Source organism: Choristoneura fumiferana, chromosome 3 (genome assembly GCF_025370935.1).
Source record: "Choristoneura fumiferana chromosome 3, NRCan_CFum_1, whole genome shotgun sequence".
Classification (NCBI taxonomy): Eukaryota; Metazoa; Arthropoda; class Insecta; order Lepidoptera; family Tortricidae; genus Choristoneura; species Choristoneura fumiferana.
The window spans coordinates 11586415-11600793 of record NC_133474.1 but is presented as its reverse complement, the minus strand read 5'-3'; the positions used below and the strand labels follow the sequence as shown (position 1 = coordinate 11600793).

The 14379-nt window shown below is 38.9% G+C and overlaps 1 protein-coding gene across 1 annotated transcript in view; it reads left to right on the top strand.

The window, feature by feature from the left end:
• The window catches only part of vkg (Collagen alpha-1(IV) chain viking), a 51527-nt gene extending 38282 nt beyond the window's left edge, over positions 1–13245 (top strand). Inside the window, exons 10-15 of the mRNA XM_074085637.1 lie at positions 2033–2433; positions 3166–5236; positions 8795–8972; positions 10077–10191; positions 11703–11929; positions 12388–13245. Coding sequence (XP_073941738.1) covers positions 2033–2433; positions 3166–5236; positions 8795–8972; positions 10077–10191; positions 11703–11929; positions 12388–12565 — 3170 coding nt within the window. The 3' untranslated portion in view covers positions 12566–13245. The remainder of the gene's footprint in view (positions 1–2032; positions 2434–3165; positions 5237–8794; positions 8973–10076; positions 10192–11702; positions 11930–12387) is intronic.
• Positions 13246–14379: the final 1134 nt, after the last annotated feature.

Genomic DNA, 14379 nt, shown 5'->3' with positions numbered 1-14379 from the left:
ATCGGAAATGGCGGGAAAACAAACATCTCGCTTTTTTTCCTGCTAATTTGCTGTCACTATTGTCAATTTTTTTTTAATTATCGATGAGGCCATTTTTTATCTTTGATTTGTCAAGATTGCCAACATAACGCGTCTAATCCGTCTATCAGCAGCTCAACAACTAGCAGACTGCTAGCAAGCGTTTATGAATCATACTTCTTGACAACCGTCTAACAAGCTTAATCAGTCTGCTAAGTAACAGACCGATCAAACCTCAATTAAGGATTTTTTATTAATAAGGCTGTAAGGAACTGATCTATTTATTAGGTGATAAATAGCCAAATAGGTCTATTATTTTGGTGATCGAATTTTGTTGATCAAACTTTAATTTAGGATACAGGTTTACATTAATCTGATGACTCATACTTAGAGACAGTTTTGATAAATATGTTGCCTAGTACTAATACAAATCTATATTTAAGTAACAGAAAATATAGTTCCCTTATGTAACTAAAATATTTTCATATCAGGAACCATCATCATCTCAACCTATTAAAGTCCCACTGCAGAGCACAGGCCTCCTCTCGGAACAAGAGGGCTTGGGCCGTAGCTCACACACACACACACACACACGCACGCACGCACGCACGCACGCACGCACACACACACACACACACACACACACACACACACACACACACACACACACACACACACACACACACACAATTGAATTTCTTCGTAGCTGAGTGGTAATTTCCTTGCGATGTTTTTCTTTACCGTAAAGCTCATGGTAAATTACAAATGTGATTTCGCACATAAATTTCGAAAAACCCATGAAATTAAAAAAAAAAAATTTTTATGTTCAGTGTTATTTCCGTTTCCGTTTCCGTGTGTTGATTTCCGTTAATTTTAAGGGGCCAATCTACAGGTCAAATGAAGTTAATTTATGTAAGACACTAGTGGCCTAAATCTTACTGTTTAAAAGATAATCAAGTTAAGATAATTCATTATTAGCAGTAGAACAGCGTAAAGATCCTTAATTTATGACGTTTTTTCAGTCCATAACTATTCCGTTTTAAATTTACACATAATAGCTAAAGAAATTTCCGTCTGCCGAAGTTAACGGAAATAAATAAAACCGGCCAAGAGCGTGTCGGACACGCCCAAGATAGGGCTCCGTAGTCATTACGAAAAAATCAAGTAATATTATGTGCGTTATAACACAATTAAAACACTTAAAATCTATTACCAGAAAAAGACCGTATCTTCACGGCACTTACGTTCTTTTGTTGAGAAGCGCAGTTTTTCGGCAATAACTCAAAAACGGTATATCCGATCATGTTGAAACCAATTTTCTTTGAAAGTATTTATTAAGCGTTACCTTTCCATATTTTTGCATATTTTTTTACAAGATAGAGGGATTATTATTTATTATCGCGATTATTTCCGGAAATCTTCACTTAATCAAAAAGTTTTTGAGAAACCTTACTATCTTTTCAAAAGAGCTGTCGAACTATGTGTCGAACACGATGAACGCGAGTTATTTTTTTTTTTTATTTTTTCAATTTCTGTTACGTGTATGGAGCCCCCCCTATAAATATTTTTTTGTAATTTAACTACAAAACTGAATAGCGGCTTTGACAAGACATCTGTACTCCAAATTTCATTGATTTACATCTTGTAGTTTTCGAGTAAAAAGCCTGTGACATACCGTCCATTCCGTTTTTGCTATTTTGGCTCCGGAACCCTAAAAACTGTGTATATAGTAGGTAAGCATTTTTATATATACTTGTGACTTACTGACTGACGGACGACACACCATGAACAGCGAAAACCGCTGACATGAAGGCCAAATTTCGTAGCAAATATAGGCATCCAAGAGTATGTCATATCTGGCTGGCTACTTCGAAAAAATACACTTGAGTAATCCAGAATAAACTGTTTACGTGTTTACGTTGCCTACTACCACACCCATACACAAACAAATATATCCCCATCGCTCTGTCTTTGCCTGTGTCAGTGTTTAAATACTGTCCCTTTTACTTAATAGGATTCCGCGGCAGAAAGGGCGACCGAGGTGATCAAGGTTACGCCGGATTTGGCGGAATAAAGGGTGACCAAGGTCTGCCTGGATTAAGTCTTCCAGGTCCAATGGGTATAAAAGGAATAGCCGGAGAAAAAGGAAATAATGGACCTTTTGGTGAGCCAGGCAGCCCAGGAAGAATAGGCCCAAAAGGTTATGATGCACCAAGAGGACAGAAGGGATCTCGTGGTGAAGCCGGTTTTCCCAACATACCAGGAGAAAGAGGAATTGATGGCGAAAAAGGCGAAGCTGGTGACATTGGAGAACCAGGCTTTCCAGGACTATCAGGTCACCCTGGCCCTATAGGTCCAAAGGGAATTCAGGGGATCCCCGGAGATAATGGTCCATATGGGTCAATGGGTCCAGCAGTACGTATAGCAATAGCAGTATTCACAAAGTTTCACACAACAACTGGCTTATTCTCCAATTCTTCATATTCTATCTTGTTGTTATCACAGCTAAACTTTAAGCTTAAGCGAGTCACATAGTTAGAATCGAAAGTTATAGGTTTTTTTTTTACCATGACTACATATTACGGTGCAAGTTTTTATACTTCGTACTAGGATTTCAATTTTAAGGCCCTTTCATTTTCTTAAAATGCATTTGGATACTATTTAAAAGTGTGTTACACCACAAGCTATATTGTCTAATGTACTCTGAAGCACAATAATTGTTTTCACCATTTCTTTCTATCAAACGGTATAAGATGAGGCTAGACTATAAAGAGATAATGAATGCAATTTCGAGTGCCCCGTGTTAAACAATACGGCCTCAGGTAAATTTTCGGTTATTGTATTTAATTCGTAAATTCGTAAATTTGTTTGAGACCCTGGCTCCAAATACCCAGACTAAAGACACCACGATTACCGAAGTTAAAGAAATATATCTCGAGATACAGGTAACTTCTACTAAACCTGATGTTTAGCCAAGAACGTGCGATGATCTATGTAGCGACGCCAGGAGCCCAGGATATACACTGTTAATCGATATAAATTTTAAAGCATCTATTTGATTTGAGTTCTGTCAGTCATTCATTGTCGATAGTTGTAAATTTTGTATTTTGTTTCTTATATTTTATGAAATTACCCTTTTGTTGACAGGGACGTAAAGGAAAACAAGGTTTAATAGTTCAAGGTGCCCCTGGAATGCCCGGGCAGCCAGGTCAGCCAGGTCTCTTCGGAGTAATAGGAGACCAAGGGCTAAAAGGCCGTCAGGGATTAGACGGTGACTCCGGTCCTAAAGGACCAAAGGGAGAGCCTGGCCGGCAAGGGTACCGAGGCCTTAGCGGCGAACCCGGAAAGCCTGGTGTAAAGGGCTTCCCAGGTATGATCGGCAAACCTGGAGCCCCCGGAGAATCAGGAGATCAAGGTGACACAGGAAGCCCTGGGTTATTCGGATTATCGGGCCTCCCCGGAGTGCAAGGACCACGAGGACTTCAAGGAATTCGTGGCGAAAACGGAAGTATAGGTTTCTCTGGATTACCAGGTTCGACGGGCATTAAAGGACAGAGAGGAGATCAAGGTTTTATGGGACAACAAGGATTGCCAGGAGATGATGCTTTTAGCGGGGATAAAGGAGACTTCGGGGAACCAGGCATAATTGGCTTCCCAGGTAACCCAGGTTTTGATGGTTTAGAAGGGCTTAAAGGTGATGATGGAGATTTGGGTGAAGACATCTACGGTAGGACTGGCCCTAAGGGTGAAATAGGTAACCCTGGGGTATTTGGACTGCCTGGAGTTCCTGGAACCAAAGGCGAGCAAGGCGATGATGGTGAAGACGGCCCATTTGGTAAAACTGGAGATAAAGGATTCCCAGGTCAACCAGGACGGCCTGGTAAGCCTGGTTTCTACGGTGCTAAAGGAAATCAAGGTTTAAGAGGATTCGCTGGAAACCCAGGCAAAAAGGGTGATTACGGGATGGACGGGACTCCCGGGCGAATGGGATTACCTGGTATTCCTGGAGACCAGGGTTTTCAAGGAGAAATAGGAACTACGGGGGATATAGGAATTAAGGGTATAAGAGGTGACCAAGGTTATACAATTCCCATAACAGGCACTAAAGGAGACATGGGCGACTTTGGACCGGACGGTTTTCCTGGTAGTCGCGGCTTTTCTGGAGAGCCTGGTTTTCGTGGGTTAAAAGGCTCTCAAGGAGACAGAGGAGATATTGGTTTTCAAGGAAGTTATGGAGATAAAGGTTTACCTGGTTTAAAGGGAATGGTTGGTGATCGAGGCGCTCCGGGATTACGTGGATTAGATGGAATAAATGCAGAACAAGGAGAAGCTGGTCGCCCTGGTTTTAATGGACTTAATGGCTGGCCTGGGCCGATGGGTCAAAAAGGTGCTCCGGGTGAATATGGATTGGACGGTCCTGTAGGTTTGCCGGGTCAGCAAGGTCTAGTTTTCGAAGGTCCAAAAGGAATAAAAGGCAATATGGGCAGGATGGGTAACCGAGGACAACATGGAGCTCCCGGGCGTATAGGAATGCCAGGAATTCCGGGCCTAACTGGCCGTAGAGGAGACATAGGTGAACCTGGACTTGCAATAAGCCCTAAAGGTATGACGGGACAGCCTGGTTGGCCTGGCGAAGTGGGGCTAAAAGGCAATAAAGGAGAACAAGGAGAACCTGGTCAAAATGGTTTACGTGGAAATCAAGGGCAACGAGGTTTAAAAGGATACGCTGGAGAAAGAGGTCAAGACGGTGCAGAAGGTTATCTAGGTCCTAAAGGGGTAAAAGGAGATGTGGGCGAGGCTATTTTTGCTTCGGAAATTACACCGGGGCCGAAAGGTTATAGAGGTGTTCAGGGCACTCCAGGAAAGGACGGAATTGACGGACGTCCTGGAGCATTTGGTAGGAATGGTCTCCCGGGGCTTAAGGGAGAAATCGGAGATATGGGCTTCGCTGGCTTTGAAGGCCTGCCTGGAAGCAGGGGGCGTGTAGGACGAAGAGGCTTTCGTGGTATGCAAGGCGATCAAGGTCAACGCGGTGCTACAGGAGCGCCCGGTTTGCCAGCGCCTCCACCACCTGTGCCGAAGTCAAGAGGCTATTTCTTTGTTATGCATTCACAAAGCAGCATGATTCCACGATGCCCGGCTGGTACGGCACCGATGTGGGAAGGGTTCTCCTTCATGCATATTGTTGCGAACGGCAAAGCACATGGACAAGACTTAGGTATGTATTATGGGCGTTCTTCTGAAATTATGCTTAACTAATTTAAAAAAATATATACATATTATTATGTTTGTCATGGTTTTTAAATTCATGCTTAATTTCGTGCGATATCTTGTTAACTACTGCTAAAACTAATTGCATAAAATCCGACTGCTTTCGTTGCTTTTGAGTTCAAGTTTAACCCTTTACCAGGCGAAGGGTATTCCTCCCACATCTTATATCGGTTACCGTAGTCAGGTTTTAACTCCAAACCTCCTACAAAATATTTTGTCGAGCCCTGAAAATAGTATTTTATTATCTTCATTCACAACACGCTTCTAAATCGCGTAATATAATCTTTGGCAGCCGTTTAGATTCACTTGAACTCTAATTTCAGTAAACTACGGAGAAATTGGAACACTTTCCTTAATTTCTATGAAACAGAAGTACATAGATCGAATAATTTTTTGATATTTTATAGATTTTGAGTGTTGAAAGGTAATGTAATCTTAAACATTGCTAAATATTCATGCATTTTTGTGTATGACCAAAATTAGGATGTGGGTTGACGTTATCCCATGGCCTTATTAGAGTTTAACTGTGCGGGAGCTATTCTTCCCATGGCCCGGTAAATTGTCTTGTCGTGTCATAAAAACTCGCGTAAGTAATAAAACTGTTTTTGTGTTCAACCTAGAGCGAATTCATGTACCTAGCTGTAAAATCTCCTTTTAAAGACTTTCCCTGAAGAATAAGATGTGGGAGGAATATATCCCTTCGCCTGATCAAGAATATAATAAGACAAAATCGAGTATGACAGTTAATTACTTAGACAGGCGATGGGATAACCGTAACCCGCATTTTTATTTCTGGTTTAAAGGAACATTTCCGACTTTCGTAAATACATTTTTTACAAGGCCTTAAATACGGTTGTATAAAGTACGTATGAAGACACGCTAGTTCTAAGGGGCCTGGTAAAGGGTTAAAAACTATAAGCGTTCCGTTTTTGCCATTTGGGCTACGAAACCCTTAAAAGCATTAACAGAAGATCGAACAAGTCCGTATCAAACAGTCCGTGCAAGTGGTTATAAGTATAAAACTTAAGTAAGCCCCTCCCATTCCACTTGTATGTACAGTCAAGGAAACTGAATCACGTAACAGGGTGGAACTTTTGTACTACTAATATCATGTTGACATCCCATACATTTGCGAAAGAAATCATAGCGAAATGTATTATGAAAAGGTTGTACAATCCAGTGAACTGAATCACATGCCAAGGTGGAACCTTTTCGTAATACTTTTCGCTATGATTTCTTTCGCAAATATATGGGATGACAACATGACATTAGTGGCTCAAAGGTTCCACTAGTCCGCCCTGGTACGTGATTCAGTTTCCTCGACTGTAACTAAGGCAATTCCGGGGTAGATAGAATGTATGTAATAAATGAGAGATGGCCAATCGAAAAAATTCATAGAAGCATTGACTTTAGTTCAGTTTGTAGTTTCTTACATGGGTGGGAGCTGCGGTAAGAGTAAAGCCAACAGTTTGGAAAAAAAAAACAAAGTGTAATAAAATCCTTTAGTTTTGTTACGTATAAATCTTTTTTAGAGTGCTCATGTTTTACATGGTTATGATTTATGATGTTAGTTTCTTAAAGTAATGATGGTTTTAGTAATTGTTGCAAAGTATAACCACAAAATAATGCGTGTCGTGCTTTTACTTCTTTTTATTCTAGGTATGGCCAATGGCCATCTATCCCGTGGAGGAGAGATGGCCAATTTGATTCAGTATGTAATGATTGCATAGAAGTTTTCTGAAAAGTATCAGGTAGTACTGACAATGTACCATTAAATATGTTATATGTCTTAAATAAAAAAACAGCAGGTAAACGATAATGACATCATCCATTGGTTTAGCAAAAAAAAATAAAAAAACAGTTCTCGTTGAAGACTGGCTTCAATGCAGTGTGCCAGATTTGCACACATGGAAATTACACTTGGTTTGACAACACGTGTTCCTAATTAATATAAATATTAAAATACGGACCAAAAATTACGCTAAACCTATAATTGTGTTATGGCTACCTTACCCCTACTGCTATGGTCATTCACACATCGGGAGAGATATCCAACTGTGATTTTTTTACTCATCATAATTCGTAACGATTTTATTGGAAATTGTTCAGAAATTGGTTTGACATTATAATATTTATAATATAGATTTCCATTGTAGCATATAAATTCTTTTTTAATTGATTTTATTAAAAACTATGACCATCTACCCCAGACTTACCCTACATAGATGCCAGACACAACATGTCATATAAATTAGTATGATTTTTTGAAAATAGAACGTCAACTTGTTTGTACGCTCCTACTACTTGCAAAAGGGTTTTAAGGGCGTTTTAAAAAATAAACGTGCAAGTACCTTTTCTTGCAAAATGTATTTCAAATGTTCCTTGCAAAATGTCCCAATCAAAAATGACAGTTTTGTGACGCCCATACCGAATGTAATGAAAAAAAAACCGGCCAAGAGCGTGTCGGACACGCCCAAAATAGGGTTCCGTAGCCATTACGAATAAATTAAGTAATATTTTTCTAAGGGTTTCGTATTTTATACGGAATTTTCCAAGTTTAGGTATATGGCTTAGGCTGCTATTTACTCATAAACTACTAATAATTCGCAAGCAAACTTAGCCGTTATAGTTTTCCTTGAAAGTTTGATATACTTACTTACTACCATCCTGATTTTTTTCAAATTTTTCCACCCACCGGTTTAGATTTTAGAGGGGAGGGGGGGACGCTCGATTGTCTTAACAAACCCCTAATGGTTTTAAAATACCTATCCAACGATACCCCACACTATAGGGTTGGATGAGAAAAAAAAAATCACCCCCACTTTACGTCTATGGGAGGTACCCTAAAAAAAATTGTTTTTTAATTTTTAATTATACCATTTTGTCGGCCTAGTTTACCTATATATCCGTGCAAAATTACAGCTTTTTAGCATTGATAGTCCCTGAGCAAAGCCGCGGACGGACAGACAGACAGACAGACATGGCGAAACTATAAGGGTTCCGTTTTTGCCATTTTGGCTCCGGAACCCTAAAAACGTCACAAAACTGCCATTTTTGATTGGGACCTTTTTAAACCATTGGAATCGATTCTGCTTTTGATTCTGAGTAGGAAAAACCATATTTTTCCAAAATTTAAAAAAAAGAAAGAGTACACTTTTTTGTGAAAATGCCCTTAAATGTATAGTTACTTAAGTTTTTACCTATACCACGTTCTACTACCATACTTGCTCAATGTCATCCGATCCGTGTATTACTTGGGCCCCTCCGTGTACAACCGTCTGCCAGACGATATTAGGATAGGAATGCAGCTTCCATCACAATTTCTAAAAGCCGACTCAAAAAATGGCTTCTAGAAAACTTATTTATAACTATAATGAGTTCTTCGACTTACCATTCGCACTATAGTGTAATAATAACACTTAGTACTATAAGTAATAATACAATTTAAAAATCATTTATCCATTTCATTTCGTCGCAAAAATTTACGTAAATTGTATGATCACAGGTGCCGCGGGAAGCTGCCTGCGTCGGTTCTCCACAATGCCTTATATGTTCTGCAATTTTAACGAAGTTTGCGATTTTGCTCAACGCGAGGACTACAGTTTCTGGTTGTCGACTTCGGAACCCATGCCTATGCAAATGACCCCTATCGTAGCTCGAAATGTTGGACCATACATATCACGGTTAGAAAATGCTTAATAAACTTTAAAAACTTTTTCACTTCTCAAGCACGTAAAGTTCGTGTTTATGCTGGATCTAGGCGACATAAAATGACTTTTTATGCTCTAGTGCATAAAGAAAAATCTTCATCCAAGACCAAGGCAATTAGGTGTAAACAGCTACAAACAAAAAAGTTTCGACATATATTTTTTAATAATTTTTATTTTATGTCAAACTAAAAATCAATTTAATCAATCAAAATAAATCAATAAAACTAAAAATAATAATTATATAATTGATGCATGAACAATAAAATGTACATAGTAAGTGAACTATTGTTTCCATTGCTGATATTTCATTTCCTCGCCATCGAAGTGAAAAGCAAAGTGTAAAACTCGAGCATTAAACCCATTTTCCCTCGACGTGTCTATCCACCCTCGCCGTACCGGCTCGGGTGGCTATATGAAAGTCTCTGATAAAATGGCTCGTTTTATGCTCTTGTTGTACAATCTACTATTGGTGGCTGCTCTGGAATCTCCACGTTTACGCAATGCTTAAATTATATTATAATACCTATGCAGTGTTGCCTGCAATAGAAACAATAAATTAATATGATATGATAATTATTTAGACCAGGCTGGCAGTCATAATTAAAGCATCTTAATGTTCCGAAGTCCTAAAATTTAGAGAAAATACTCTGTCTTAGCGAATATCGCGATATGATTGCCTGTCAGTCGTTAGGATTTCGTGTTTGTTTTACCGTGTTTTTAACCCCCGACGCAAAAAGAGGGATGTTATAAGTTGGACCGATATGTGTCTTTCTGTCTGTCTGTGGCACCGTAGCTCTTAAACGGGTAAACCGATATGAATGCGTTTTTTTATTTGGAAGCAGGTTTTCTAGTGATGGTTCTTATGCTATAACTACATCGCTGGTGCGATCTACTTATCAGAAACAATCTTCCCTATTCTAGATGGATGGATAAAAAAATCTTAGAAAAATTACAACTATATAGAAACTTTCTCATTTATAATAATTAGGATAGGATAGGATATTATGCGCATGTATGCATCTAGCCACGCAGTTTCTGTTTATTTCTATACTCTAAGGCTCTTCATAACATTTTCAGGTGTCAAGTGTGTGAAACACCAACAAGAGCGATCGCGTTGCACAGTCAAGGTACCGAAGTGCCTACCTGTCCAAATGGGTGGGAGGAGCTATGGAACGGATACAGTTTCTTGATGGTAAACTTTAATATCCATTTATAAAGTTTGGCTTCGTGTTCAACTGGTTTAAAATTTTGTTGATACCCATGCAGTGGCGTAGCTAGCATGGGTGGCACCCGGGGCGGATATTGTAGGTGTCAGTCATCCCAAAACTCGAATGATTTTTTTTTATAGGTGTGCACTACTGATGTTCATACATTCACCATTTAGGCATATATTCACCAACCTAACTACATAAAATATGTAAGTGCATACGAGTATGCATAGATAATATCGTAGTTTAAATACCACGCAGTGCACTGGATGGACATACGGAACTGAGAGAAACTAATCGACATACGGCGGGTTACATTTGAAATTTACCACGAGCTTTGCGGTGAAGGAAAACATCGTGAGGAAACCTGCACAAACCTGCGAAGCAATTCAATGGCGCGTGTGTAGTTCCCAATCCGCAATGGGCCCGCGTGGGAACTATGGCCCAAGCCCTCTTGTTCTGAGAGGAGGCCTGTGCCCAGCAGTGAGACGTATATAGGTTGGGATGGGACGGGCTAAACTATGTTTGTATTTTACTTGTGGATTTTTTGTAGATATTATAGATTCACTCATATACTTTGAAGTGTAAATTGACCAGGTGCTGATATTTATAATCATAATCATTCATTTATTCGCTTTTTAAATCACATCCGCAAAAATACGACAGTGGTAAAAAATATGTAACATACGAGTTACTTTTCGACTGAAGCTTTTGACTAAACACTCGTCAAAATTAATTGCAGTTGTAAATTCCTACTATTCTGTTCCTGGACGTTATTGTATCTACTCCTAGCATAGGGGCCCCCTTATTATGAGGCTAGAGGCCCCAAAATTCAAAACGTTTATTCTGCTAGTAGGCCGCAAAGGGCTCTTTTACAAGTCACTTTTTTAAACCACCAACGCTTTCGGAAAGACAATCATTGCCAATGCCAAGAAGAATGCGCCGCAAGAAAATTGACAGAAAGACATTTTTTTAAAATAAACTAAAATCGTCATCCATCATCCCAGCCTATATACGTCCCACTGCTGGGCACATGCCTCCTCTCAGAATGAGAGGGCTTGGGCCGTAGTTCCCAGCATTTGCTGCGAGTGCAAGCGTAAGCCTGCATTGCGCAGCGCTGATTTTCAGTCCGCCCCCCAAATATTAAATATTGGATTGTATGGGTTCCTTCGTTAAAAAAAAAACTAAAACTAAACATCTTAACTATGTATAGGTACCTACGTTCAGTGGAAGTTTGAAATGCCTCCACAAAGGAAAAAATATTTTTTTTTCTAGGTTCGATTTATATTCTCATTCATTTAGCAGACTAAAAAGTACACCAACGTTGGGCTGGGTGAGGTAACCTACCTACCCTAACTATTAGCTATCGCGCAAAACTTTTCACTTTTACCCACCTAAACAGTAATAGCTTCTTATTTTGCAGCAAAATTTTCATACTACCTATATTTGTAAATCATAACTGTAATTGGTATTCAATTGAGCACTTAACTTGCAGCACACAGCGGGCACGGACGCAGCAGGTCAAAGTTTAATATCCCCTGGATCATGTCTTAAGGAGTTCCGTACTAGACCGGCCATCGAGTGTAATGGCTTAGGCCGCTGCAACTACTTTGCGATGGGAGTATCATTCTGGATGTCCATAATCGACGACAACGAGATGTTCTCAAAACCAAGACAGCAGACGATTAAAAAAGATCAAGACCAATTATCCACTGTCAGCAGGCAAGTATAAACAGAGAAGTCTTAATGCTCAATTTTTAGGGGCCTCAGTGGTCGCAGCACTAATGTGCTACCTACTGTTAAGCAGGCACTGTATTCAATTATAATAAGAGGCTCGTTTAGGCGTGTTGGGTGGGGTTTTAAATAAAGAAGCTCACTTGAAAAACGTGTACCTACTGCGCTCACAAGGGTGCATAGAGAAGGGAAATGAAGTCTAACGATGGCCTAACAGAGTCGTCATAGTGTCGTACCAAGGTCTTACCTTATTGTTGGAGTTGCCAATAGCTACAGTCTTTTAAAAAAAATAGGTTTTGCCCTGGTTATGTAGGTATACCTAGGTATGCCTACTTACCTAGTGTTAAAACCCGGGTCCTGATAACTTAATCCAAACAAGGGGCTACTAACACATACATGATACTCCTTTGTCAATGCGTTGAATTAATAAATATATATATTTTTAGGTGTACCGTATGCAGAAAACAGTGGCCCACCTCGAGTCAAACCGGGTATCAGAGGCCTGACATCCGCTATGTACCTAGCGCAGTGAGTCGGTCATCGCAGTACCCACCAAGAGGCCGGCAGAACGGGTACCGGTACAACAGAAGGAATCGGCTCGCCCGCGGCCGCCGCCGCCCGTGAACGCACCCTAGGCCCTCGAAGCTACAAGTTCAAACTCTACAAGCATAATAACAATCAATAAGATTGGAGGTGGGTAAGGCCGAGGAATGCTTTAATCACCGTTACCAGCGTGTTAAAATAATTAATGGATTAGAACTCGAGAGGTCTCTTCTGATTCAGCCTAAATTTAATATTACTAAATACGGTGGTTGAAATTGTCTGCGGCCTTAGCCTTGGCATAACCCTGACTTGAAGAATATTATAAGTTTTGAAAATCCACGACTGTAAGGTAGCTAAGTATCTACGTTAGGTATGCATAGGCAAACGTATCTACCGAAGTCTACTACAATTTTTTGTAGTTGATATACATAACTATATATTATTCCATGCAACGAAAAACATATATTTGATACGAGCATGTTGCTATGAAATTGACCACAGATTTAGAACCCTACATAAAATAGTATAAAATTAAATGAGGGCGCCACTTTCTACGTAACTATTATTATACCCAGGTGTTGTGTATTCTTACACAACAAAACAAGAGCCAAACTCTGTACTTAATATTTGCATGCTAGTTGTATTTTTTTCTATCGTTAGCTAAAATAAAAAAAATCCAAGTTTCTTGCAGAATTAGATCCGCACTTGTAGAATTCTAACTTTTAGCTTAGTCTCATGGGCCCCCAATCGTGTGATAAAAATAGTACACTAGGGAAATACCCACTTGAATTGGGAATTAAAATTCTTGGTGGTACATGCATTGACGAATATTTAAGTACCTCTAGTAATTACATATTATTCTAAGTAACAATCAAACGAAAGAGTATCACTGCCTCATTTAGCATATTAATTTAATTTTACTATAGTTCTTATTGCCAGCATAAGTAACCCGCTTTTCTTCTTATTGCAGCCAATTGGTACTTTTTTTAATCAAACTTACTAGGATTTATCTGGAATGAGTTAAAATGTCAATAACTATTACCTATATGAGATGATGATGACACTGAACAATCAGAAATAAGACTGTCTTATCAGTCCATATATGATGCATAAGTGTTATTTTTTAATTAGGGCTTGGCACTGTTATATTATAACTAGAGAGCGGATTTGAAATAGCGATTACAAGTTTAATATGGATAAGACTAGTACAAGTAAGTATTTATTTTTCATATCAACTGTAAAAAAAAGGTGCGTAATAAATAGGATCTATTATGTTTGAGCTGTATAAAACTCTTTTAATTACAATAAAATATTTTTCTTTGTATATAGTTTGTTGCAAGAATAACATTTATTGAATTTAAATATATATAAGATTTCAATGCGGTAAGTAATTAATAAGATAACTGTAAGACCAATAAATAACATGATATCTAATAAATAAATCTATCTATCTATCTATCTATCTAACCGATCGCACTAGTCATATCCAATTAAACTTGTAATCGCTACTCCAAATCCGCTCTCTAATTATGACCATGTTACACAATCAAACCATTTACAGCTAGCTCGATTAGATAAGGGCTAGTAAAAGTATAAATACTGCGGTCTATTATACCCTAGTTGAATTCAAACTTTAGATTGTCATAGGCGCAAGTAAATAGACGGGAGTGCCAGGTGAGTCGTGCCCACTAGAATGGTCTATTAAAGGCACCTGAATGAATTTGTCAAATATTTCCTTAATATCTAAGACAGTTCTCATAATTGATAACCCCATTCCCTTAAATATCTGTATGCCTATTGTAGCTGACATACTGATGCATGAGTCAATTCAATTGTGTAATAAATAAACGAATACTTACTTACCTATTTTTTTTTGTAAATATTATATTGTGATT